The sequence below is a fragment of the Harpia harpyja genome, chromosome 8 (assembly GCF_026419915.1).
Source record: "Harpia harpyja isolate bHarHar1 chromosome 8, bHarHar1 primary haplotype, whole genome shotgun sequence".
Lineage (NCBI taxonomy): Eukaryota > Metazoa > Chordata > Aves > Accipitriformes > Accipitridae > Harpia > Harpia harpyja.
The window spans coordinates 11,660,100-11,687,942 of NC_068947.1; the positions used below are offsets into that span (position 1 = coordinate 11,660,100).

Here is a 27,843-nt window from a genome sequence, read left to right on the forward strand (position 1 = left end):
TCCACAAAAAAAAATGGTTTATTGGACTAGAGTAAATGATGTAATGCTTAGACACTGTATTTGTATTAACAATGCTGTTGCAGAGGTACATAAAATGACACACGGATTTTTTTTCCTGCCTGTAATTAAGTCCAAGCACAGGAAATAAATGACAAAAAGGGCATTTGGTGCTTTCCAAGTCACATAGCTTTGACAGACTATAAAAGATCTTGCATACCCAGTAATATCAGTGTAATTTCAACTTCTTGCCTTGCTGAATTCGTTTTGTGCTTTTGAGTTCTCTTGAAGCTATAAAGAATTATAAACTATTAGAGCTTGAGAAGTACAAAGTTGATCTGATTCATAACAAAAATGTAGAGACAATCATTACAAAATACTGTCCTTTAAAAAGTATGCCATATTAACTTACTTTGACTCAGAGCATGATGGGCAGCTGCAGAGTTGGAATAACACTATGAAAAATCCTATGAAGCAACATCAAACAGGTCAGATCAATTTTTCTTCTTTTCTCTCTTCCTATAGATACATCTCTCCTTACAGTACTATCATGTCTGTGTAGTGGATATCCCAGACATTACATTTACTTTTTTTTTTTTCTTCAATGTTTATCAGAATTTTCACTATCCAAATATTTTGGGTAACGTATTCAATTTAACCCAGCAATGCCAATTAAACTGCATTGACAGTGCTTGTTTTTTGTTTGTGAAGTTGTCCTGAATGAAATTCCAGACACCACTGAAGACAATACACACCACAAACATATACTTAGAAAACATTCCACCAGTTTCATTGCACAGATGGATTATGCATGAATCCCAACAAGCAATCACATCACTAACATTTTAGATAAGAAACTGACTGCCATTTCTGCCCTCTCCATTTAGCACTGTGGGCAACAAAATATTTGGACAAGCAACAGGTTCAATGGACCCACAACCAATAGAAAAAGATCCAGAGAACCATTTAAGTACATTTCCATAAAGGTTGTATGTATTAAAAGCAAAACCAAACAAAACCAAACCCCAATGTGTCCTGATCCTGGATTTTTCTGTGCATACCAGATCCACCTACTGATTGTTTGCATCTATATCCTTAGAGGAATATGGCATCTTCAACCTAATGCATTAACAACCATGCACATACAAATGCTTTTATGCATATTCCACAAAAGACTTCTCACCCACAGTACAAGATAAACAGTACAACATATTGAATAGTCTTTGTTAAATCCTACTTACCATCATCTTGTAAAAAAAATGCATTATGCTAATATACAATGAGATTTTTTTAAAAAATAAATGAACAACAATTGCTCAAACAGCAAGTATTATTAATTTTATCAGATGTATTCTCCAGATTTCTTTACCAATCAGTCAAACCAATACAAACTACACCAAAACCAAATTAAATGAGAAAAGACAAGAGCAAAACGACTTTCTGGCAGTACCACAAACCATGGGCTGTCACAAACTTAGTGGAAGAACTGGCACGGATTAGAATTGAGGAACTGAGACCAACCAGCAATCTACAAATACATAAGCATATTGAAGAAATTCTAGATGAGCTATGAAAGAGCAGTTTCAATCCAGTTGCTTACAGGGAGCGATCTGGCAGAGGACAGTCGGCATCAAAGACTGATAAAAAGTAGTATTGAAGTATGCAAATATATCATGTCACAAAATTTAACTTTGCTGGCTGAAGTAGCCAAATGTTTACTAGTTAACACAAGCCAAGGTAATGAAGCAGGCTTACCCTCTCTCTTATAGGATCACAGAAGTAACTGGTGGGAAACTTCATGAATAGCTTTGCTTTCACACCAGGTTGTGCTTTGAAACTGAGCTCTAACGCAGAGATCTGCTGCAAAGACTTTGCCTCATTCGCATAAGCAAAACTTCTAACCGTATCAAAAAAGTTTTTTATTTTCATTTGCTCTCCCCTTCCTCATAGTTACCCCTCAGAATACATCAACGGTCTCTCACAGAAGTATACCTCATTCTTACCAAAGAAGCAAAGAAAAACAAAACATGCACAGTAGTAATAAAATATCCAAATAAAAACTTAACGCAAGGAAATGCTGCAAGAAGAATTCTTCTGGTTCTACATCAAAATCAAAACCAAGGTGTCTGGGCTGTCAAGTTTTACCCTGTATTGAGAGGCACCAAAGCTTTTACAGAGAGATGTGTGTCCTAACCAAAGATGCACTACACCGATCTAGCTCCCTTTAGGACAATCAGAGGTTCATTCACTAAATGAGATCCAAGTTCTGGTAAAATGTGGTGACACCAGCTGCTAAAGAAAAAAAAAACCTAGGAGTCTTGTCAGACCTTCAGGAAAGACAGCAGTGGGGGTCAGGGAGAAGACCTGGAAATATCAAAGATTTCTCCTGTGCGAGTGCATTATTTCAGTTACATTAAAGAGAAGAAGCCAGCTTACAATATGAGAAACATAAGCCAGCTTTGGCACTTGTGTTACTGAAAATAATGTGGTGACTGTTCCCAACTCAGCAGGCAACCAGCTGTGAAGGTTTACTTGCAACAGTGACCACTTGAGCAGCTAGGCATTTATTATCCCAGGGAAAGCTTGCTTACTATCTGTGAAGCTATCCAAGTGCAGCTGTTATTAAACAGAGACATGAGGTAATCATTATTTCCAGAAGAAGAATTAACAGGATGCCAAAGGTGACACAGGAAAAAGGATGGCGTAAAATTTAAAAATGCATGAACAACTACTAGGTTTAAGATCTACATTGTCTTTTTCCATTTTAAGCCCTGTCCAGTGTCTTTTTCCATTTTAAGCCCTGTCCAGTGAAAGACAGTTTAATAGCATGAAGTGCAAGTTTTCTTAAACTGGCTCAAAAAAAATCACCAGAACAATCAAACCCTGAATATTCCTTAACTAAATGAACAAGTGTCTCAGGAATGACATGGGCAAAGACCTTATTTTTGTAGACCAAACCTGAGCAGAGATTGGATTTTGTTTCTTTTCTGTAAACAGACAAAACAAGTATTTCAAGATACAGCTGAAGTGGTGTCAAAATAGCAATGTCCCAGGTCACAATCAGAATTTTGTATATACAATTTGTATTAACTTAAAAAAATAAGGAAGTTCAAAATACCTCCAGAGAACATTCTAGGTTAGCAAAATGTCCCGTACAAAAGTAGGCCACATCTGTAGGTTTAAAAGAAGTCCATAGTAGTTGGTCTCTTCTTAGCTGATACAGTAAATGGTTTCTTCATTTGAGGCTCTCCTGCTGGGGTACCTGTGGGTGACTTCAGCACCCCATGACGGGGTTTCTGTTCAGGATTGAAAGCCACACGGGAGGGTCCTTCTGGGCTCACTAATATACTTTTGTCAGTCTTTTTAAATTCTGTTGAAAAGCAAGCAAACAAGTTAAAAGAAATACCACCCCATGGAATAATTGGGCATGTCAATCAATTGTGGGATTGTCCAACCCTGGAAGTCTGAGATCCTTAAGACCATCACTAAAGATCAGAAGCATAAGACACTGAGAAAAAATGGAGAGATGGTGGTGAAGCACATCTCTTAGAAGAGACCCTTGGAGAATGGGGTCTGTTGCAATCCACAGAGAGGCCGTGAACCATTCCCCATGGTTTCACAGACCACCAGAGACTCAGAAACAAGTGTTCTAGCTATCCTGAACACCACCACACTTTTGTTTAAAAGATGGTGATGGGTAAGAAGTGGCTCTATTCTGACTGCTGAACAGCACTGTTCTAGAGACTCTTGGTTATCCTTTCTGCCAGCAGGTAAGCATTTTTGTTCTCTTTGTGCAGCTGTATTACATTAACATAAACACATATATCAAAACCCACTATTCTCCATTTGAACTTGGCCTATAGCACACCTCAGAGTAAAAAACAAAAAAAAAATGCTAAATGAATACATGGAATAAACTTTTATGCTATGTAGCAAGACATTTATTTAACAGGGAAGACACTGTCTGCTTACATGTGAGATCCAGAAGGGAACTGATATTTATCTACTCATTACCAATAATAAATCAGTGGCAGCCAAGAAAAAAATGAAACTTTGCTATTATACAGCCTGAACTCATCAGCATATCAGCACCTTTGTCCTGGGAAACAGAAGTGAGCAATGAAGACTGTGAAGTGCACGTGTTTCCCTAACTCTCCCTAAGGGGAGTTTGTTGCTCTGCTGTACTGTTTTCTATCTGTAAGGCTCCATCTGCAAGTCAGTAATGCAGCACCCTGGAATCTTGCAAGTCTAGCTGTTGGGCCAAATGTCCTAAACTTACCATCTCCTCTGGACAGGAAGCTGAAGGTGGTTTATAAACTATATACAAATATTGAGACAAAAAAAGGATCAGAATCATCCTGTTCTAGAGAGGTGAAGAGTATAGGTGTGTATGAGTGAGTACAGCTTCTCCCTTCCTTGGCTACAAGAGAGAGTGTGGAGACACACAGATGTATTAGACTCACCAGCAGTCATGTTTTTATTCAAGCCAAACGTGACTTTTTTGGAGCTGGATGACTGCAGCTTGTTCAGCTATAAAGCAAAATAAAGACATGAAATAAAATAAGATTTCGGAGGCAATGCTACGAGTTCTTTTACCTGCATCCCATCAAAACTGATGCAAAGCAGCTTACTTCCCTTTATTTTATTTAGAACTCCCCCAGTCCTCTAGCAGTGACCCCTGCTAAGACAGCACTGTTTTTCTAGCCAAAAGCAAACATATTCCATTTGTAGAGAAATCACATACTCTCCTTAATGTCATTACGTAATTTAACAACAAACAAGAAGATATTTGTGTATTAAATACACTGGTCCCACTGCACTCAGGCCTTGAAGTGCAAAGAGGGCTTGAAAAGATATTGTATGTTAAAAAGGTATAGAAAAGAGAGCAGTCTTTTGAAGCCTTGTACTGCTGCCAGCCTCCACAAATGGGAAGAAATGGAGGCTCAAAGACCTTTAGCAAGACCGAAAGTCAGTTTATGCTTCTGTTTTCTTGCAAAATGAGCATGTTCAGAACGAAGTCCTTTCAACAAGAAGGTATTTTTGAAAGCAGGGGGGAAGGAAGAAGAGATTTTAAAGATGCCTGCAACTCATTTGCTGAAATTCTGGAGCCATGTGTGACTCTGTCTACAAGGAAATGCAATGGCATTTCCAGTTTTATCTGCCCGTGCTAGGAGACTAATGCAGAGTGGAAGAGACAGCATGAGTGAGGTCAAACCCTTTGCTAGGATAGGAAGCTTGGAAGGAGACCTGTGCCCAGACTCAGCTGCCATCTGTGAGATCACATTACCTGCATGGATGCCCTGGTGGAAGAGATGGTGCTTCTGGCTTTCCTGAAGAATACTGGCTTTGGTAAAGTTGATTTTTCAAATTTTACAAAATCAGTTCCTGGTTTTGCTTTCTTTTTCTTTAATGATGATAGAGCAGCACTGCTTTCCTATAAAGGAGGGAAAGAAAAAAATAGTCTCAGTATAAAAGTACTGTAGTTAACTGTACCTAGTACAGCAATCAGTGCTCAGAGCTTACCACACGTGGCTTCTGTAAATATTGCCACAGCTGACAGAGAGCTAGTTGGTACTCACGTAAGCTAATCATCATGGTTAACTCTCAGGAGTTAATTTTGCTGTTAGCATGACTGAAAACAGAAGTTTAAGGCAAGCTCTGCACAGAAACAGGAAGGTCTTTGCAAAGCAAAGAAGGAAGAACTTGTAATACATTTGTCCATCCCATCAGAGTGCAAACAAACATGTTTTCTTCACGTGCATGAGGCTGCCTTACAATTGACCCAGCTCTTCTGCACACAAGTGCTGATTTTTTTTAGCTTGCCCTTAAGCAAAATCTCTTCTGTGGTACCTCTGGATACATAAGATATCCAACTAATGAAAAAACCCAGCTTTAGGCTAAGATAGAGACTTTGGAGAAAAAAAAAGTGGAGTATGAAGTCTGTCTATACTCTCAGAAATCCAGCTATTGTGTATTGCTACTAGTTTGCTGCCTCAAATTCCTACTGAGGATTGCCATTTAAAGCAATCCTCTCCAGCACAAGGCAATTCTTAGGACCTGTACTGGCAGTGCCACTAATGTAGTGCACCACTCCAGAGCTTTCTAATCTGTCACCTATGGGCTCCAGGTATCTGTAGACTACTGCGAGGGGAAGTTCAGCTATGCTTCACATCAACCTACAGATGTGAAATTCTGAAAGCAGTTCACGGCCATGCTGTGGAAAATGCTCAGGGGATATGGCCTCTTTTGATTTGAAAATCACTTCTGCTTTAAATAAAGTGAAAAAGCATAAGTCTTTTAGCTTTCTGAATTCTGTAGACAACTGTGAAATAATGCTGAACTTGTCTGTTTTTTCCCCTTCTCCCCCTCCTCCTTCCTCTCGATATTTGAAGCTAATTCTTTGAAGGGGCGTGTTGTGTTTGAAATTAAGAATCAAAACATGCCCCTCATGATTTCTGGGCACAAGACCAGTATTACCTAAGTAAAACCAGGAAATAAAACAACATGTTATTTTGCAAGCAATGAAAACAAATTTAGAAAAGCCTAATTTCCTCCACATTTGTGCATTTTAGCTTTACCTTGCCCTCTTCTTTCTTATACCAATACTCTCATTCTCCTCCTGACTCAACTCCCAAATTTCTCTCCTTGTCTCCGTCCCCCAGCTCCCACTCAACACACACATATACATACAGCTACCTGGACTGGGCAAGAAACAGCAAATGCTGTAGTTCTAATTACACGTGGGAAGAGTGGCCTGCTAGCCTGTGCACTGACTGGCCAGCCAGCCAAGAGACAAGTGCTGGGGTCATGCTGTTGCCTTTCCCTCAGTGACCACGCTAATTTGTGCCAATTTCCATGAAGCTTGCAGGAACTTTATCTTGAATCTATCGTGGGTCTTTGAACCTGTTTGTCAGTTGCAGCAAAGTTTTACAAATGGAGATGGGGGTGGCATAATCACATTTTCTTAGAAACTAAACTTTTATAGAGAAAGAAAGATGAGGTATGCAACACGGAATATTTAGGCAACAGGAGACAAAGCCAACGGGTCCTACTTTGGAAGCCCTGCAGTGAGAAAAACGCAGTTTGCATGCTGGGGAGAGAGCAATGTTTTGGTTCTTCCCTCTCAGTATTTTATCATCAAAAAATATAAAATGTCAAAGCTATTTTAATACTATTTAAGCAATGTTTCAAAATATATTTTTTGTCCCTTGAAGGACTGAGTGGTTATATCAAGTTCATATATGAGGCTGCACTACTTAACTAATCATATAGTTTTAAACTTAAGTCAGAGGTGAGCTACTAACATGCACTTTTTAGTCAGAGGAAGATGGAGTTGTTTTGTATTCTGAATCTCATTTATGCTTTATGAATTCTCTTTCCACCAAAGTGAGATTGTCAGCAAGACTTCCAAGAATATAATCGAACCCCTAAATGTGTTAGGGTGAATATACACACAGGAAATGAACAGTTAAAAGAATTTCAGTGGCAGGAGAGGGAAGAACCCCTGCACTCACTCTCTTAGCCACACTACCAAAAATATACAGTGCAAAATGCTTCTTGACTCTCAAATCACTGAGGAAAATCAACCCTATTCTACTTATTGCCAAGAAGAAAATGGGGGTGGGAGGTAGAGGGGAGAAAAAAACTAGCTTGTTCCCAAACTGCAAGACATACATTTTTGAAGGCTACAATAGACCTTCCTAGCAAAAAACCCCAGTATTGTCTTTATAAGAAACTGGACCATTCATAAATGTGATCATACAGCCATTGATGACATTGAATGTCACAGCGTCATATTCTCTGTTCGCTCTTTCCCCAAATACTTTCCCCACACAGCACTAACAATTTGTTTAAGACGGAGAAGTGAGCTAGCAAAAGAAGCCACTATTGGAATTTCTGTGGGTAATTTCACAAGAAGCTTATAGTAATCTAAGTGTGCGCTGCTGCTGCTGAAAAAGGGATGTTCCATCTTTCCATTCTCATCCTTTTGCCAAAATACGGCCTTTGTGAACATACTGTAAGCTCAACCAGAGACCCGATGCAAAAGAATAATTAACCCAGGGACCAAAAAAAGAACAAAAGAAGAAAAAAAGACAACCCCATACCCTAACAACCCAAGTTTCAGCTAGGTGAGTTCTTCCAGCTGAGTAGCTGGCACAGGCTTTAGTGCTGTTGCACAGGACACAGGAGGGTATAAGACCGTGGCAGTGGGTGTGGACTTCTGGGGAATTGAGTTCTTTTTGGTGACAATGCATGATTACGTCAGAATGTGCCCTGCCCATGAAGCCCCACACTCAGAAAGCTAAAGCCAAATTTGAAAACAAGCCTGGCAGTTCATGAAGAAGGCAGAGAAAAGAATGAGATATACGTACCCCCTTCCTGCTTTTCTTGCATGCAGTCTCCAGAACTCCATTGGCTTCGACAGAGTTTAGCATCTCTTTTACTTTTCTCTTCTTTTTCAAGGCTGCTGCTTTCTGGCTGGGGACTTTCATCCCTTCCAAACCAACCAGCTTTGTCTTTGTCTTCAATTTGACCTTTCTGGACGGCGCAGATTCAGAGTCTGCATCTCCTGACAGGGTCCCCAGCAAGCCCTCCTTGTTGGATTTCATGTCAGTTTGCTGCAAACTGGTATCCCCATTCATTAAGACAGCCCCTCCTTTCTGTTTCTTTTTCACAACCTTAGGAGTTAACAGTGTGACAGATGGGCTGACATCCTCTGCCTCACTGGCATTAGCCGGTCCATTCTGACATGCTGGTTTTACAGGAACATTTTGCACTTTCGGATTCATTTTCTTCAACTGACTCTTTTTACTCTGTTCTGCATCAGTCAGACTGTTCTGTGCAGAGATACTGGGATTTTCTCTGGTGTCAGTTGCTACATTTGTGGTCTCATTTGCCTCATTTACTAGCAATTTCTTTTTCTTCCTTTCCTTGTTATTTTCTGGCACCTTTCCCAGGCTAAAAACATTAGACCCAGATGTTTCAGCTATTCCCTCCTCACAATTTCCATCAGCTGTTCCAGAATCAGCACTTGGGCTGTCCCTCTTCTTCCTTTTTTTCCTCTTCTTCTGGGGCACTGATTCCTCCTTCGCACTTGACATCTCTTGTTCATCCTCTAAATCCACCCCAAAAAGAATGCCATATAACACAGATGTGAAACACAATGGTACTTACAACAACTGAATTCGGAATTCTACTCTTTTTCTTTTTTTTTTTTTTCCGCCCTTTTCTTTTAAAATAGGCATACCCTTTTCCTGCTATCAGCCAGCACAACAGTTTTACTATTACAGCTGGCCAGGACATTGCATTCCTCTGACGCCTGGCCTAATTAATATTTTGCTGATCTTGCTTTGTCACAGCTAACATCTAAGCCATTCCCTGTGGCAACCCTATTTTGTATAACAATATGGCTAGAAAAAGTTGTTATTACCCACCTGTTAAGCCCATCAGAAGGGCAACTCAGGGGTTCAGTAGTTTGGTGAGGTATTTTTGGTATGATTGGGCATGTGCCATGTCAATATAAGCCGTGATGCTAGAGATACTTGCACATGTCTTCACCTTTCCAGAAACACCCCCAAATTCCTGTATGCCAACAGTCATCCTATTTTAAGAAGACTGACATGTTTCTGTTTTCCTACAGTAAATGGAACTGCTTGATGGAGCAATGCGAACAACTGCTTCCAGTTCTACTTTTGATTGAAATTTTTGAGGTGATGCTTGCCTCAGAATTGGTAACAAAATTCCCACCACTTTCAAAGAGCCCTTAATTTCGCATTTAACCTTCATCGCAACATGATACAAATCACACACATCCTGAACAACAGGTTTGCCTTCTTCAGAACAGCTTATACCTGATACTTTGCCAAATTACACAAGTGACTGCAGATTGTCTCTCTTCCAAAGGTTAATCTTGCCTTACCTTTTATTTTTTCCAAGTTGTTTTTATCCCAAGGCTTGACAGCTTTTTTCTTTCGCCTTCCCCCGCTGAATTCATCATCGTCTTCATCTGTAGAAACATCTTCGGGAAAATCTTGGGGGAAGATTCCTGTTGAGGAAGAAGGATAATGTATCTGAAAACTAGTAGTTCTATTTCTATGAACAGTTAATCTGTTCATATACAGCATAACTCCCACAGAAAGAAAACCAACTCCTTGTTCCCCACTCAACTTGAAAGAAATTCATATGAGTGATTCCTATTTGTTTAAGTAAAAATAATCATCTTTCATTTAAGGACAAAGTACAGGGTTGCTCAAATTGTGAAGGGGATTTGGCCAACTCACCAAAAACGTGTAATGTGTCTTAATGAGATTTAAAAAAAAAAAACAAACCAAACCCCCAAAACAGTATTCTTGAAATACACATTAAAAAAAAAGGAAAAAAAGATTTGCAATACACAGTGTACAAGAACATAATATACCCTTTAATGGAAAGAAACTACTGTCTCTGTATGCTGCTCAGTCCTTACCTTCTGCTAAGTCCTGGAACCTGGAGGTGGGGAGGGAGGGAGAGAAGGAAAAACAAAACAGTATTACTGGTTTAGTACCAATAATTACACTAGCACCGTAGCATCACTGTACTTACTATGGTTTTGTCAAAATAGGAACAACATATTTTACACAGGAAGTTACAAAGAGCTCATTCCAGAAGAGATCTGCCTCAGAAATCCAAAATCTCAAACAAAATCACTGAAAATATTGAGAAAAGAGCAATTTAACACTTCTCCCATATCTGTAATTTGCATCACACACAATCTAATGTCACATCCTGCAGTACAAATCCACCCAGTGTAGATAGACCTCAGCTAGCTGCAGTTGTCTAGTACCAATGAGGAACAGTAGCACAGGCTTCAGGCACCTTGTTCATGTTATTCAGGGCTGTGAGACAAGCCTGCTCTCGTGACATTGTCACCAGGACAAGCGAGGGTGGAGAGAAAGCAAAGTAAAAGTTATTTAGCACAAGGTGCATATGCGAGGTGTATTTCAACAGAACTCACTTTTTGACCAGCTTGTACAGACGCTTTCTGTTAACAGAAGGTGTGTTTTTCTTGCTCGCCAATTCAAAGAGTTTGTCAGCAACAGCCTTATAATCAAACTGTTGGAGGAAAGTATGATACAGCCTTTCTTAGTTAGCTTATTATGCAAGATAACCCAATGCAACTCATGTTATCAACACTTCAAATAGCACACACATCCTTTAAACAGTCACTTCCTTTAAACACAAAGTATTTTTCCTCTGTTGAAATTTAAACCCCCTTCACACATGTATACTGACTTTTACAGATGTCTGCTTCATTAACAGAACAGTTGAACTCAGTACCACTTTCTCAAACATTCCTAACCTTAATTCTTACTCAAGAGAAGCCAATCAACTTCAAAACTCTCACAAATATTTAGCTAAATATCAAATTTAAAGTGTGTCATAACCTAATTCTTGATAAAAGCCACAGATGTATGAAGCGTATCTAACTGCATATGTGTTTGATGGGTGGATCGGTCAAAAACACTACACTGCACTGGAAGTGGGTCTAAAAAAACCCAAACTGCAACATGTTACCCTCTCTCCTATGTATCCCATCATCCATTACTTTTGCTTTTATTGTCAATGAAACTTAGGCTGATTGCTTCACCACCCACAGTGACTTGGCTTTTACTGCACATTTTTGAACTCTTGAAACAGGAAGGGAGGAGCAGAAAAAAGAAGATATGGGAGAAAGGAAAGAAGAATTCACAAATTAGACACAGATTTATTTTCTTCTAAACCACTCACAGAGTACACATTACATAAATACCACCTTACATTAAAGCAGAAGGAGATTAAAATTTTGTAACATGTTTATCCGACTAACAGCCTTTACTTCTGCACCTCTTGAAAGGGATGGGAAAAAAGAAAACAACAGGGAGAGTATCAATAACAGAGGAAGCAAGCCACAAACCTGAAGAACAGTCCCGATACCGTCATCCGCATTTTCATAAACATCCTCTGTTTTTTCAGAACTCTGCACTGATTTTCTTGACAAACATATGTCTGCTATTATAAAAAAAGACTGAATGTTAACATTTAGTTTGTAAAAACCAATAGCACACCCTACTCTGATAGACAGAAGATCAGGTGCATTTTTCTTCATGCAATCTTGTGAGCCTGGACTGATTTAACTACTTTATGTCACCATTATGCAATACACAACTGTGGCATTATCTGAGCAAGTGTTTTAAAACTGCCTCTGTACCAGAGTATATCTGGATTGAAAACCTTCCTGCTCAGCTTTTTTTTTTTTTTTTCTTTTTTTAATTTAAAACTCCTACAGAATGCCAAAACCTCATCTTCTTAAAAAATGTTATGGACATCCAAGAGCCAAAAGCCAGACTGGGTTATCATCTAGCGCTGCTGCAGAAAGCTGATATTGCCTGGTTTTATAGAGACCACTGATTTTTGTGACATGTTCTTTTGGAGTCACTTTGTTTAAGCACATCTGAAAAGAAGACTGGAAAACACAATTATCCTTACAACACCTTGAATGTATGTTTGACTGGTTCAGAGCAGAAATGTATTTTTAAGAAACAGATTTTTAAATATTAGTAAGTGTTACCAAGGCCATTTAGAACTTCCTCCTCACCTTTGGTTTTAAGCACCTCTTCATTTTCCTGTTTGTCTTCTTCAGACACATCCTCCTCATCACTGTTGCTACGCAGTTCTTTCATTAGGTCCTCAATGGCATAGGGCGACTGATCCACAATGATCTCAAAGATACCAGTGGCAACGGCATGCAGCATACATCGACTGCGTTACAAGTGAGCAGGGATGAGAGTCGAAAGGCAGAAGCATACACACCCTCCCCTCTCACATTAAAAAAAAGGAAATTTGGGGGATACAGGGAAAATGGGTAAGAACGAAGAAAGTGGAAGAGCATCTAGCTCTCCAGATGAGGAAAGGAACCTGTTACTTCCTAAACAAACACTTCTTTAAACCAAATAGTGTCCTGCCAATGTTCCCCTCTTAAATTTCACTGTGTTTATATGTTGCTCTATATTACACCACAACAACAAAGAATCTAACCAGCTCAGCTGTTCTATGCATGTTTAAAAACAAATAACCAGACAAAATCAATGAACAGTAGTTGATATAGTTCTTATAAATCCATGAAGATTATCTATAGCTTTGATAAACACAAATTACTGTGCACATCGTTAGTAAAACACCCTTCTTTCTCTACATTCTGAAGTTATATTATGACTCTTCTTCAATCCATTTATTACCATGTGGAGTAGTATATGCAGAATTTCTTAATTCTTAAAAAAATATTTATCCTTTCATTAAACTTACTCCTTTGACTTGGCAGCAATTTTGCAGAAAGGTTCGATGAACTTGAGATTCTGGTCTGCTGTGAGCTGTACGATTATAAAGAAAAAATAATGAGTACAGTAAATATTGTATGCGTACCCTCAAATTCCTTGAATATTTGGTGTAGGGGGAATCTTCTTTAAGAAGTTAAGTCAAAGTCTTTCAGCATAGTGTCTAATTCCAACTGACAGGAGTATCCAGTGACTTTTTGTTACCGCCGCTACCACTAACTTCCAGATATTCCCTGGAATCATTATAAAAATGTTGACTGCTTTGCAGACTTTAATCTACTGAGTTCAGAAATACAGCAAAGCTTCTTATTTTAGATATGGAAACATGAGGCAGAGAAAACTTAAAAAATTTTGTGCTCTTTCACAAAGAATGTCTGTAGCAGACATGAGTAAGATCTGGGTTTCTCTTAACTGGACCACTTAGACAAAAAACACTGTCAGCAGTACTAAAGATAAAAATCCTTCCCTAAATTCAATTTACAAGCATCAGCTGCAATTTCAAATAGTCTAGGGGACTAATTCCCCATGCTTCTTCTGAGTGGCTTAGCCATGGGATGAGGGTTTGGTGACTGTGGAGCTGCAGAAATTATTTGGGCTCCAAGTGCAGGCACTTCTCTTGTGCAGACATCTCCTCTCTCACACTCCCCAGTCCAGAACTACAAAAGCTGCAGGCTGGATTACTTTTAATAGTGACTGCAAAGAATACAAATGGAAAATTGCTAACAGCTTTGCCCATTGCAAGGAGATGTGTCAGATCCCAGCAACAAGAGGAGGAAAATGAGCAGAAGCCTGGAATGGAGCGTGGGGCAGCAGGCAGCTCGCCCTAGTGGAGTAACAGGAGAAATACTCTGGAAGAAGCAACAGCTGCAGTAACAGGCTTTCAGTTGCTGTTAAAACTCTGCATCACTGTAACATCAACCACAATTAAGGTCAACTGAAACAGCAATATACAGCAGAGAAAGACAGATGTCATCAGCAAAATGAACAACTGGATGTAGAGGGTAAATTGCTTAATGCACAGCCAATAAGGTTTGAAGCTGACAACAAGCAAATATTAGACAACTTTGAAAGTTCACTTTCTGCCTCTATTTAGGTGTTACACAATCAGCCAAGAGCAGGCTTTATGTCAGTTTTTGCAAAAGCAAAGACTGGCAAACATGTTCACACAAGGGAAAAGATGTTAAGTACTTTCTGTTGAAACAAACAAATGAGAATGGTCCAACTTTTCTATCGTTATTTCGAACCTCAATTTGGAGCAGTATACCAGTACTCAGGAACTTGAGAGAAAGTACTGTATTCTCACAGTCTACACTAAGACATGAATAAAAGTAAAAGCGTAAATTGCAATAAGTCACTTTCTTCATGCTTATTCAACGTTGCTGTGTTACATTTAAAACTGTTAAAAAATACATAATCTAAAATTATATTTCTTTTAAAATGCTGCATGCCGCAGTTAACATTAATGGGGAAGAAGATTACAATGTATTTTCTAACCTCCTTTGCACCAACTTTAGCCAATTCATCCAGATAGATATCAATGAAATGTAACTTTATCCCAGTGGGAGCATTGCTGTCTGGGTCCATAACTTCTTTCATTAGTAGCTGGAGGAGTAGTTCAATTAGACTGAAAAAAAAAAAAGGGGGGGAAAAAAAGAATAAGATATTCATATTCAATTGCTTATGTTCTATTTGCTTTGAAAACAAACTCTAGTCATTCACAGTTTTACCAGTTCTTTAAGACGGCTATCCAAGACTCATAAAAAATAAATCCAGTGACCAATTTTCACATCTTAAAAGCAAACTTCTAAAAAAATCCATCCATAATCAGAACTCCTTACAGTCTAGATGATTTTGTAGCATCAGACAATCCACTCAACGCAATCACTGTTTTAAAATTCACACCTTAGTTTGGACTGAAGTTTATTATGCCATATCATTGATGGGTAGGAGGAGGGATTCTGCCATTTGAGCAGGGCATTCTGAAGACACAGCTGTCACATTCATCCATCCTTGATGGGCAACACCTCGTACCCTTCCATTTTATGAGATGATTTTCATTCTGGTTCACACCCAAGGATTAAATTTAATACTGATCCTTCTCAAATTCATTTCAACTGTGCAGACTTTGCCTTCATTAAAGCATGTTACCCACTGTCCCTTAGAGCAAAACAACTACACTGAAGAACAGATCAAGGGCTAAGCTAGGCACAAAAAAATCACCACCCCAATAGCTCAAGCCAGAAGTGACTGAGCTGTGTACAAGTTGGACTGTGGCTCTGTTCAGTTACTGACTTCTGGAGTACTAACAAATACTGCTGGAGTGAAATGGCTCAAAAAGACATGCTGTCATTGCTGCATCTAAGCAGCACTTGGGACTTTTTTGCTTTTTCCCTGCCGGAGGCCTATCCTTGCTATCTTTCAGGAAAGTGAAGTTTTGTATATTCTACCCTTTCCCCTCTGGCGTTCTGTGGCACCTCCTGCGATTTTGCCCAGAACAACAGTTTCCAGTTCCAAAAAGAATTTAAAGCATTCCAAAACCATAAAGATTATTTCAGTTTTACTTTAATACTCTTTTCTTCAAAAGCATTTTAGAAGAAAAGAGAAACGGAAGGCATGATAGGCAGCTTCTAGGCTCCACCTAGGTGGGAAAGGCAGCTCTTGAGCTCCCTCACTCTGCAAAGAAAGGGATCGTGATCTTCTCTTCCCACACTGCCTCCTCTGGTGCTGAAGGGCCTCCAGGCCATCCTTCCAGCGAAGGTGGAAAAAGGCAGGCCAACACCATAAGAAACCTTGTCAGAGATCAGTTTGGGTGACCATGTCTCTGCCATGGGAATGTGTGTGGGGACGAAGGGCTTTGGCTTTATCAAACCTCCTCCCACACTTCCCATTCCTGTCAAGGAGCATTTTCATCTCTTCAACCTGCAGGCATTTACCTACCCAACGCAAAATTAAGGTAGAACAGAGGGGATGGGGTGTACTTCAGCTTTGCTTCTATTTCCACAAAAACATGCCCATATGCATTCCACATTTCAGAAGGCAAGAGAGAGAAAGGATAACCTTAACACTAGGTTATCAAGCACTTTTAATTAAAAGACTTAAAGCTCTTCATCAGTTTAAACACAGAGCAAGCTTAGAAGTGGCACAAGAGCTCTAGACAGAGCAAGATGACTGCAATTACTTGCCATTTGATAGAATATGGAAGAAATACAAACAAAACCACTGATGTATACAACAAACAGGAAGCCAGGTTACAATTAAGGAGTTCTGTCTTATCAAAAGACAAGTCACCATGATTAAACACAGTAAAATAAAAATTAAAAAAAGTCACAGCCAATCAAAAACAACACAACCAAAAAAAAATTCCTTTTCTGTATTTTCTGGGATGCAGGTTCCCTGTCTAATCTCTCCACAGGTGATAGCTCTCCTGGCTGAATCAGTCAGATCTAGCAAACTCCATGAAAAATTTGGAGCCCTCATATTTCACAACTGCTTGGAATACCACATGATAAGCTCCTGCGTTCAGGTTTTGCATAAGCATACATGAATTACTTACTCAAATCTCTTTCTGTGAAACATGCACTAAATGGCTTAGGTGAACATGAGAGTTATCGACTGCAGTGTGTATTTAACTCAATGAAGTGTAACACCTAACTTCGTTTCTAAACTACATAAGTGATCTGGAGAACAAATAAGCCTTAGTGTTAAGACTTCATGACAGTGCCATCTATGGAGAAAAAGGATCTATTAAATGAAAATATATTCGATGAAGGTAAATTGGGCAACTTCTTTGTGATGCAACTACATTCAGAAATCTGCTTACCTTTCATCCCATTCATTTCTTTTCAGCACTTCAAAGGATTGCCTCAAAATCATACGCATTAGCTGCAAAGTACAAAATTTTTTATACATGTTGTTCATGAAAACAGATAAAGGAGTTACTGTGACTGTAATATGAATAGACTTCTTAGTAAATTTCTTCGTAGCACAAGGTGGACAGCATCCTCATATCAACATTTTGACAGGCTTGTCTATCATGTCAAGCAACGGAAGGATGCTGTGAAGCTCAAAAGACAATAAACTATTTCCATATCCTAAGCCCAGAAAAATCCATGACCACTTCTACTATACAGCTTTCTCTTGCTCTATCACCCTGATTTCCTCATTAAGTGCTGCCAAATCTAAAAAAACCCCACAGCTTAAACTGAAGACAACAATACGGGACAGATGATAACAATAATAATTTAATTTACTTGAAACTTGCACTAAGAGACAGCCATATGTAAAACAGCTACATTAAACTGCCTCAAAACACTTTACTTACTGAAATACCTGGTTTCTGCTAACATTAAGAAACAAAAACCAGCAGTGAATGTGCCTGCAATTAATTTCTTTCAAAGAAGAAGATTAATGTCATTTTTCTCTTTACAAAGGTAGGTCTTTTAAGATTCTTCTCCCACTGATTTTACTATTTGCTTTAATATAGCATTTCCCATAGAAAGAATTCTGATGGCTGAATGTACTACAGTGGATACTTTAGTGGTGGAAAGCTGGGGTTCTAGTGACAACTACTTGATAGAGAGTCATAAAAAAGTCTTTAAACAGTCTGAACTAAATAACTGATGTTGAGGCAGCGTCCTCTGAGACAGTAATTATATTCCATAAAGAAATCAATGAGAAACATCACTATGTTATAAAGGAAGACAAACAAGAAAGTGCTTGCAGCATGACATAAACCGTAATGGCTTTTAGATATGCAGTGGTGAGTGAAAGCCTTTAAAACAAGTATCTCTTGCAATGCGTCAAGAAGATAGTCACTTGTCTTCTGTTACCATATACATAAACGCATGTGCAAAGCTGCCTTCCAGCATACAACCACCATATCTTTTCTTGCAGAAAAGATCTACAAGAGAGTTAGTATTACCATATAGTACTTATCAAGACGCAGATTGTCTATCCCATTCCATTCACGGTTCATAGTTTGCCAAAATGTCTGAATGAACAGGTGTCCTGTAAGAGAGTAAGAAAAAATATCTGCATGTCTGGCACAACGGTTTATTTTGCTAACCTAAAAGAATCTCAAGAAATCACTTCAACTTGAGAAAGGGATGCATTTCCCTAGGGATTTGCCTAGTAACAGGAATAGAGCTATGGGAAGACATGCTTGAGACAGGTACAAGGACAAGTCAATTAAACTTCAGAACACAAGAAAAGGCACACAGGCACTTTTAAATTCAAGTGAAATTACAGGGACAGCTTTATATCTATTTTGTGGTATATACACACAAGTTATAACAAAATATCCATTCTGCACTCATTTCTATCCATGCAAGTTTTGTCATTGACACAGCATTCTATTTCAAGCGCATTTTGAATACTAGGTGCTTAACAGCTCATGAAACAAAGTTTTTTTTTGTGTAGGAAATATAGGGAACAAGTCTATGCAGAATGGCAAAGTAAGGGGACAAGTTCGCTTTGCTACCCACCCTGCAAAGTCTCATCTTTATCACACTGGAGATACAACTCTTCCCCTGCAACAACCAGAAACAAACTGCATCTCATGCTTTCCTTAATGCGATCACACACACCAGTTGGATAAAAAGCAAAGAAAAAAACCAACAAAGCAGCACCCCTATCTGGCTGTCTGTATTCTGACACCGTGATAGTGGCCTCAAAATCACCAAAGATGAAAGTACCTTACAAAGCATCAGATAATGAAATAGTACTTACGAGCCTCTGTATTCTGAATCACATGGATAAGCTGTGAGATATTGTCTGCAAGTTCCTCCTAAAAGTAAATAAATATAGTTAGTATAGCATAGGTTCAGAGCTTGGTCTTCTCACTCTAACACACAACCAGAAAACAGCAAGAAGTATGAATATCATGAAACATCCCTCAAAATGAAAAATATTCTCTTAATAGCTGCTTTAGTACTGCAGTTATCCTTCCACTGGGATTAGGTTAGTTGTAAGAGAAGATTCAAGGGTATCAAGCCCTGTTCATTTCACCAGATCTCTGCACAAATCATCTTTTGACAGCAGACAAAATTAAATAAGGAGGAGAAAAATCCCATGCATTTGAATTAATAAATGATGTAAAACTTTAGGGGTACTGTTTTCATATAGCTTAATTGTAGGTGGAGCTCTCTGTGCTATGTGTGAGATAAACCTTGTTCATGCAAATGGACAAGTGATTTGAAAACTGATTAAGTGAGGCTACTAAGATCTGGTACTCCAAAACTGGTATCTTTTGAAAGTAGGGAGACAAACTGGTAGTAGTTGACAAAAGTCCATAATAGAGACAAAGTTGGTAGAGGAAGTGCGACCGAACTAACAAAAGAAAGGGAAGTGTGAAACTTTCAAACTAGGTTAATTAAAGGTTGCACATACATTGTAGTTGCAGGTAAGGGCAACCTGTTACTACTGTTACTACAGTAGTTCCACTGTTACTACCTTAGTTCCACCAAATCAATGCACTTCATAACAGTATATATTTCAGTGCTGGTTTTGGAAGGTAAACAGCTACACCTGCCATTCAGAGGGTGACTCCAAACATGATGCCATTTAGGCTTCTGTTCATATGGTGAGGATCACTGAGTTACAGTCACCTCTCCCGCACATGCCACATATGGGCAGCAGGAGAAGAAAAAAAAAGTTGAGCAAAAAGTCACTAAGGTAATTTTCACTATTCTAAATTAGTATATCCCTATAGCATATTTTAGAAGAGACCTACTCAAGCAAATATAAAACCAGTTACTCTACCTGTAGCAGAGGTTTATCCTGCATCCACATACAATAGAACAGGCCCTTCCATATTTTTAGCAGTTCTTCCTGGCTGAAGCCACCTACAGTACAGAAGAAGTCTGAATGAAAACGAAAAAAAAACCATTTCCACCAAAATATTTTCATGCAGTTCCCTTTGTTCCCTGCTTTCTTCTTTGTTTTTGTTATATTCTCTTGGGTAAACGTTGGCTCCTACTGTAAGCACACTAACTGGAAGGCAACTTGGCTCAGTTCAGTGATTCCATGACTGTAAGCTTCTACCTTGTATCAAAGTAACAAAGATATCAAAGAAATCACAGATGAGATTAGATGAATACTAAGATAATTCTGATAAATCTCTCTGGCATATTTTTAGCACCAAGTCTGAAAGATATTTTTAATGAGGGCATCATATCTAATTTTGCAAGAGGTGATGTGCAAATCAAACAAAACTGACATGGCTTTTTGGTTTGTTTGTTTGTTTGTTTTAAATAAAGTCTCACTTTACCAATAGTTTTGTTCCTTACTAGGGGCTTGTTTTGATAGAATAAACTTATAGCAGTCAACACATTTATTTCTATATTAAAATGTATAATGAAAGAGCCTGAGTAACTATAATAAAGACACTTTCATTAGTTAGTCTTGAGATACAGCATCCCCTGAATTTTAACAGCAAAGCATATTTTCACTATTAAAAATTCACATTCTAGTCAAAATCACACATTACAGAAGGAAAGTACTACATGGAAAATAAAATTTTACTGTCAGTAATAGTTGCTCAAGAACGTTTTAAAAACTGGATTATTCATGACTTCAAATACATTTCTGGGAAGTAAAATTATAACAGTATACTGTTACAAGGTAGCTACAATAACCTACTACAGCTATTTTCAAACTATGGCCTATTAAGTACTCCCAAGTAATTTCAAGAAAAATCACGTTAGAAAGGTAATAGTCTCCAGTAAGCTCAAATTTGCTCCAAAAAGATCACTGTCTCTTTTGCAAAATTTTCAGGGGTCTGCCAATCAAAAAGCCTGAGACCCAGTGCTAGATCTAAATTGAGTACCACCTCCTTGGACCAAGTAACTTGAAAGCAGTTATCACTACTGCATCATTCTCCACTCAGACAAAAAATTGTAAACACGTTAGTTAAATTGTTTACAGTCATGCTTGGTTAAAAAGAAAGGAAGTAGAGCTGAGCAAAGGAAATATGCAAAATGCTATGTAGGAAGCAATATGTCTAGTAATATTAAGCATTAATTATAAATTTAACTTGGATTTGGCTGTAATGTTAAGATTAAATATGAAACAATTTGATTCACTGATTTAATATTCATTGAAATATTAAAATTAACATTTCTTAACAGAATTATATGCTACACACGTAGCAGTAAGAAGCAGCCTTAACCTCACACACAGCATTAACTCTGCAGAGGCAGCTGACATCAGGCTTATGTCCAGGGGATGTCAGCTGCTACCTATAAAGATGGCTCAGGAGTTCTTCCCCGTCTAGGGAACACAGACTTCCATGGGGTTGGTTTTCATACATAGAGGGCTTTTTAAAGTGTCCTAGTCAGTCCTTTGTCCATTTGACAAAGCACCCTGATCAAAAGGTTTTAGAACAAGCTTTTTACCCTGGTCACTCAAAAAGTAGTTTCAAGATTGTGTTTTCCATTTTTCAACTTTATGTGCCCTGCCGTCATCATCCACAACTGGCAAATAATAATAATCATTCAGGCAAGGTTATTTTAAAACCTGAACCTATAGTATTAGCAACCACAGTGCACAAAACTGAAGGCCTTCTTTACCTTAAAGCTACCTTGAGAGAGTTTTTGGTTTTAGGGCTTGAATTGTAACTCTGTCCCTACCTACAATGTGGGAACTTGGATTAGTAATGTTACAACCACTCTCTGAAGACATGCTACTTTAATGCAAGCCTTGTTAGCATTTCTGTTTGGGAATTATGCTGTTTTGACATTGCTATCATTAAAATTGTTGCAATTTTTCTTATTCTAGATCACGTCCAAGGACCAGATCCACACATGCACATTTCAGTGGAAATTACATAAATCCTTTATAGATCTGGGCCCAAGTAAGTACAGCTCTGTCAGATAGGAAACCACCCAGCCATCGTTCCTCTTTTACTAAAAGTTACTTTTATTTACTGTTCTTTCAACAATTCATTTACCAACGTCTCTATAAAGATATCCTGTTCTCAGCCCAGTACAGCACGCTCTTCTTCTCTTTCAAGGTAGCGAACAAGAAAAAACCCACACCATTTCCACAGAATAATGTGCTCATCCAAGCTCATCTATCTGCACACTGTTTTGGGTTGGTGTGGCAAGGTTTTGGTAGTGGGGGAGGGGCTGTGGGGGTGGCTCCTGTGAGAAGCTGCTGGAAGCTTCCCCGGCTCCAAGTCAGACCCACTGCTGGCCCAGGCTGAGCCCATCAGTAACGGCGGTAGCGCCTCTGGGAGAACAGATTTAAGAAGGGGAACCTGCAGCGGGGGAGGAGATTGGAATGTGAGAGAAACCCCTCTGCAGACACCAAGGTCGGTGAAGAAGGAGGAGGAGGTACACTGGAGGAGGTGATGCCCCCGCAGCCCGTGGAGGTTAAGAGTGGAGCAGACGCCCACCTGCAGCCTATGGAGGACCCCACGCCAGAGCAGGTGGGTGCCCCTGAAGATGGCTGTGACTCCATGGGAAGCCCACGCTGGAGCAGTCTGTGCCTGAAGGACTGCAGCCCATGGCAGGGACCCACACTGGAGCAGTTCGTGAAGAACTGCAGCCTGTGGGAAGGACCCATGTTGGAGAAGTTTGTGAAGGACTGCATCCCACAGGAGGGATCCCACACTGGAGCAGGGGAAGAGTGTGAGGAGTCCTGCCCCTGAGGAGGAAGGAGTGGCAGAGACAATGTGTGATGAACTGACCCCAACCCCCATTCCCCGTCCCCCTGTGCTGCTGGAGGGGAGGAGGTAGAGAAAATCGGGAGTGAAGTTAAGCCCAGGAAAGAGCGAGTGGTGGGGGAAGGTGTTTTAAGATTTGGTTTTACTTCTTATTATCCTGTTTTGATTTGATTGTGTATTGGTTTTGTGTGGCAAGGTTTTGGTAGCGGGTGGGGTTACAGGGGTGGCTTCTGTAAGAAGCTGCAGGAAGCTTCCCCTGTGTTCGACAGAGCCCATACCAGCCGGCTCTAAGACAGACCCGCCGCCGGCCAAGGCCGAGCCAATCAGCGATAGTGGTAACGCCTCTGTGATAACATTTTTAAGAAGGAAAAAAAGTTGGGACGGCGGTATTCGGCAGCCGGAGAGAGGAGTGAGAACATGTAAGAGAAACAACCCTGCGGACACCAAGGTCAGTGAAGAAGGAGGGGGAGGAGGTGCTCCAGGCGCCGGAGCAGAGATTCCCCTGCAGCCCGTGGTGAAGACCATGGTGAGGCAGGCTGTCCCCCTGCAGTCCATGGAGGTCCACGGTGGAGCAGATCTCCACCTGCAGCCCGGGGAGGACCCCACGCCGGAGCAGGTGGGTTCCCGAAGGAGGCTGTGACCCCGTGGGAAGCCCGCGCTGGAGCAGGCTCCTGGCAGGACCTGCGGATCTGTGGAGAGAGGAGCCCACGGAGCAGGTTTTCTAACAGGACTTGTGACCCCGTGGGGGGCTCACGCTGGAGCAGTCTGTGCCTGAAGGACTGCACACCGTGGAAAGGACCCATGCTGGAGCAGTTCGTGAAGAACTGCAGCCCGTGGGAAGGACCCACGTTGGAGAAGTTCGTGGAGGACTGTCTCCCGTGGGTGGGACCCCACGCTGGAGCAGGGGAAGAGTGTGATGAGTCCTCCCCCTGAGGAGGATGAAGCGGCAGAAAATAACGTGTGATGAACTGACCGTAAACCCCATCCCCGTCCCCCTGTGCCGCTGGGGGGGGGTGGTAGAGAATCCGGGAGTGAAGTTGTGCCCGGGAAGAAGGGAGGGGTGGAGGGAAGGTGTTCTGAGATTTGGTTTTATTTCTCATTACCCTACTCCGGTTGATTTGTAATAAATCAAGTTAATTTTTCCCCAAACTGAGTCTGTTTTGCCCGTGATGGTAATTGGTGAGTGACCTCTCCTATCCTTATCTCGACCCACAAGCTCTTTGTTATATTTTCTCTCCCCTGTCCAGTTGAGAAGGAGGGGGAGTGATAGAACAGCTCTGGTGGGCACCTGGCATCCAGCCAGGGTTAACCCATCACAGATTGGTAACAAATTCAATTGATTTTGGTTCCTACCCCCCCCCCCCCCCCCCAGTCTGTTTTGCCCATGACCATAATTCGTGAGTGATCCCTCCCCATCCTTGTCTTGACCTATCAGCTTTTCTTTATATTTCTCCTCCCCATCCCACCAGGGGGGAGGAGTAAGTGAGTGGTCTCGTGGTGCTTTGTTGCCGGCTGGGCTTAAACCACAACAACACACGACTTCAGTAGTTCTATGCCTTCTGTAGAGTTTAACTTCTTGTTGAAAATTAAGAGCTCTAGCTCTTTGAAGAAGTTTCCCCAGCATGACCTGTAATTCAGCCTTAGCACAGACCATAATGAGCAGTCCTGTCTGCCTATGAAACATGCGATGGGACGGAACATCTGGTGAACTCCACCACCTCTTCCAAAAGTTAGCAAGTTCTCAGCTGTTCAAATTAGGGTATCTAGCTGGGTTATCTAACATGTGAGCCTCATCTCTCAGAACACTAGATGAATATAAGACTGCTAATTAATAAATAACTTAAAAAAAAATCTCTTTCCTGAACATAATGCTTTCTCTCCAAGTCATAGAATCATAGAATCATAGAATCATTTCGGTTGGAAAAGACCTTCAAGATCATTGAGTCCAACCATTAACCATGCCCCCTAAACCATGCCCTGGAGTACCCTGTCCACTCGCTTTTTGAATACCTCCAGGGATGGTGAATCAACCACTTCCCTGGGCAGCCCATTCCAATGTTTGACAACCCTCTCAGTAAAGAAATTTTTCCTAATAGCTAACCTAAATCTCCCTTGCCTCAACTTGAGGCCATTTCCTCTTGTCCTATCTCCAGACACCTGACAGAAGAGACCAACACCCTCCTCACTACAACCCCCTTTCAGGTAGTTGTAGAGAGCGATAAGGTCTCCCCTCAGCCTCCTCTTTTCTAGACTGAACAACCCCAGCTCCCTCAGCCGCTCCTCATAAGACTTGTGCTCAAGGCCCCTCACCAACTTGGTTGCCCTTCTCTGGACATGCTCTAGCAGCTCTATGTCTTTCCTGTAGTGAGGGGCCCAAAACTGAACACAGTACTCGAGGTGCGGCCTCACCAGTGCCGAGTACAAGTCCAAAGAAGTTAACCTTTGTTTTAATATTACTAGCTTGAATAGTACTTAACAGTAAGTAAATCTAAGAGCTCTGGAAATGAATCACCCTTGCTTCCTATTCATTTGCATTTCATGGTGGGCTGACTTTAACATGCAAAAGGTTCACATCCCAACTGATCATTTCCCTGCGGTGGTTTCCTACTATCTTAAGGCATTAGCTTAACCTGCAACCTCTTCCCTCAGTTAGGGCACTCCTGTCTATCTGGAAGGTTACTTCCACAAACTTAAAGAAATCTGCACTTTGCAATGAGATGCACAGAGCACTAGTGAACAGAGAGAAGCCATGTTCATCTCAGGAAGTCTCCAGAGTTAAAAATAGCTGGAGGCTCAAAAAGTACTTAGGAGGAATACAGTGTACACTCACTTGCTCTTACTAGTCCCCAGGCAACCCCTAGATCTATGGTAACTGTCAGAAATGGGATAATGCGCTATTTGGCTCTCTAGCCTGACTCTGTAAGGCTGTTCTTATGTGTTCTTCCCTCTGTCAAATGTGGCTAATGGGTCAAATACTATTTGGAAAAGGAAGCGGGTAAAGGGAAGAAACAACATTTATTCCCCAGTGTCTTTTCAAGGAATTAACTCAGGTTCAACCAGCATTTCAGTTTCAGTTTGGCTCTTGGGGTGCCACGTCTAGGCTGGCTTCCTCAAAGCCAAAGGAGTGCGTATGCATAAACCTCCACACCAGTTTCCCAAATGCTGTGGGAAGGTTTACTAGGTCAGACACAGTGCTCTGCAAATGCTCATGACCAGTTCCCCTCACGTGTTGTGTCCAGCTTGCAACGCAACACGCTGGAAAAAGCAGTCCAGAAACATCACAGAATCTCTTGGGCATCTGTGCACCGTGCTCCCTATCAGTCCAACAGGAAGGTTTCCTGAACTGGATCCATGCATTCACACAATGCTATGACTGACCTCATAAGCCTCCTGTAACTTGAGTCCATGAGGAGAGGGGTGCACAGGAGGCACCTTCAGGTGCAGGCAGCTTCAGACTAGCATGGCTAGACACAAGCTGTCTCCAGGGACACCACTGAAGTGCCCATGCACAGGATACTGCTGTTTTAAGGCAGCAGTACACAGCTCCAAGAAGGACAATAAGCCTTGTTGGAAAAAAGCTTTTGATGCCATGAATGTGGAGGTAACAGGTAACCCAGGTAATCTGAATGGGTAACAGAGAGTTGACTGCAATTATACAAATGCTGAAACACTCCTAAGCTTTCCTCAATTCCCTCCAATGCTCCTGAATATCAGTCACAGAAACACCACCTCACCAGGCGGCACAGCAGAAGATAAAAGTATATGCTCCCTATACTGGGCTGGGTTCAGTCTGGATCAGCTCCGTGCATGTACATCCTGTTCCTGGGAATGAGAGTGTATAAACCATACTGCTCCGAACCCGGCACTGTTAATGCTGCCAGCAAGACCCTCCCTGGACCAAGCAGATCCTCCTCGAGTCCTCCAGCCCCCTGAACCGGTGCTGTGCCCCGGCCTGACCGCGGCCACCGCGGGGAAACTTTTTGGGCGAGGATCCAAAAGGCCCTCCGCTCCTCCAAGGGCTGCTGGCAGCGTGCTCGGTGCTTGCGGGGTCACCAGCGCAAATACTTTCCGTAATGAAATACAGGCGTAAAAAAAAAAAAAAAAAAAAAAAAGAAACAACAAACCCCACAACAAAAAAGAAACCCCAGAAGACCCCACAGGTGGCGGCCCCGCGGTGACAGACGAGGCCGGGGAACAGGAGGCGGGTCCCGGCTCTCCGCCACACGTGCTTCCCCAGCCGCTGCCAGCCCGACGGAGCCGCCGCTTCGCCCGCGCCGCGCCGCTGAGGGCACCGGCCCCGGCCCCGGTCCCGGTCCCCGCCACTGCGGCCCCCGTCGGCCCCACCGCCCCTGAGCCGGGCCACGCCGGGCCGCCCCCCCCCGTCCCCCGCCGGGCCCTACCGGCTGGGCGCTGGGTCCGGACGCCGATGTACCCCCGCAGCTTCTTCAAGGCGCGGTCCCGGGTGCGCTTCTCGTTGGCGGCCAGCCGCTGCGCGAACTGGATCTCGGGCGGCTGCACGGCGGCGGGAGCCATGGCCTGTCCCCCTCCCGTCAGGGCCCGTCCCGTCAGGGCCCGTCCCGGCCGCGCCGCGCCGAGCCGGGCGCCCCCTGATGGCGTCACCGACACCCCCCGTCGCCCGCCTTCGTCGTCATCGCAGCGTGCAAACCTGCCGGTGTAAACGGGACGGAAGCAAGCGCGGGAAGCAGCTGCCCGGGCTCCGGGGCTCCCCCCGCCCTCCCCGCGGCCCAGGACCCCATGTCACACCTCACCCCCCCCCCCCCCCGCCGGGGCCGTCAGCCCCCGCCCCAGCGACGCCGCGGGCTCACGCCGAGC

At 41.7% G+C, this 27,843-nt stretch overlaps 1 protein-coding gene across 3 annotated transcripts; it reads right to left on the reverse strand.

The window, feature by feature from the left end:
- Positions 1–27,628, reverse strand: RRP1B (ribosomal RNA processing 1B). 3 transcript variants are annotated; one of them, XM_052794345.1, is made up of 16 exons: positions 27,411–27,628; positions 20,106–20,206; positions 19,074–19,131; positions 18,268–18,353; positions 17,167–17,228; positions 14,841–14,970; positions 13,318–13,382; positions 12,611–12,774; positions 11,930–12,021; positions 10,991–11,088; positions 10,463–10,482; positions 9,917–10,042; positions 8,370–9,112; positions 5,285–5,431; positions 4,461–4,527; positions 1–3,367 (listed from the first exon to the last, which is right to left on the reverse strand). In XM_052794345.1, exons 1-16 carry the CDS (start codon positions 27,541–27,543, stop codon positions 3,177–3,179), a joined length of 2,283 nt encoding a protein of 760 aa, XP_052650305.1. In that variant the 5' UTR covers positions 27,544–27,628; the 3' UTR covers positions 1–3,176. The 3 variants fall into 3 exon arrangements, with proteins under 3 accessions (XP_052650305.1, XP_052650304.1, XP_052650306.1); XM_052794344.1 differs by having other exon boundaries at positions 11,930–12,024; positions 27,411–27,627; XM_052794346.1 differs by having other exon boundaries at positions 11,930–12,024; positions 20,106–20,188; positions 27,411–27,626.
- Positions 27,629–27,843: the final 215 nt, after the last annotated feature.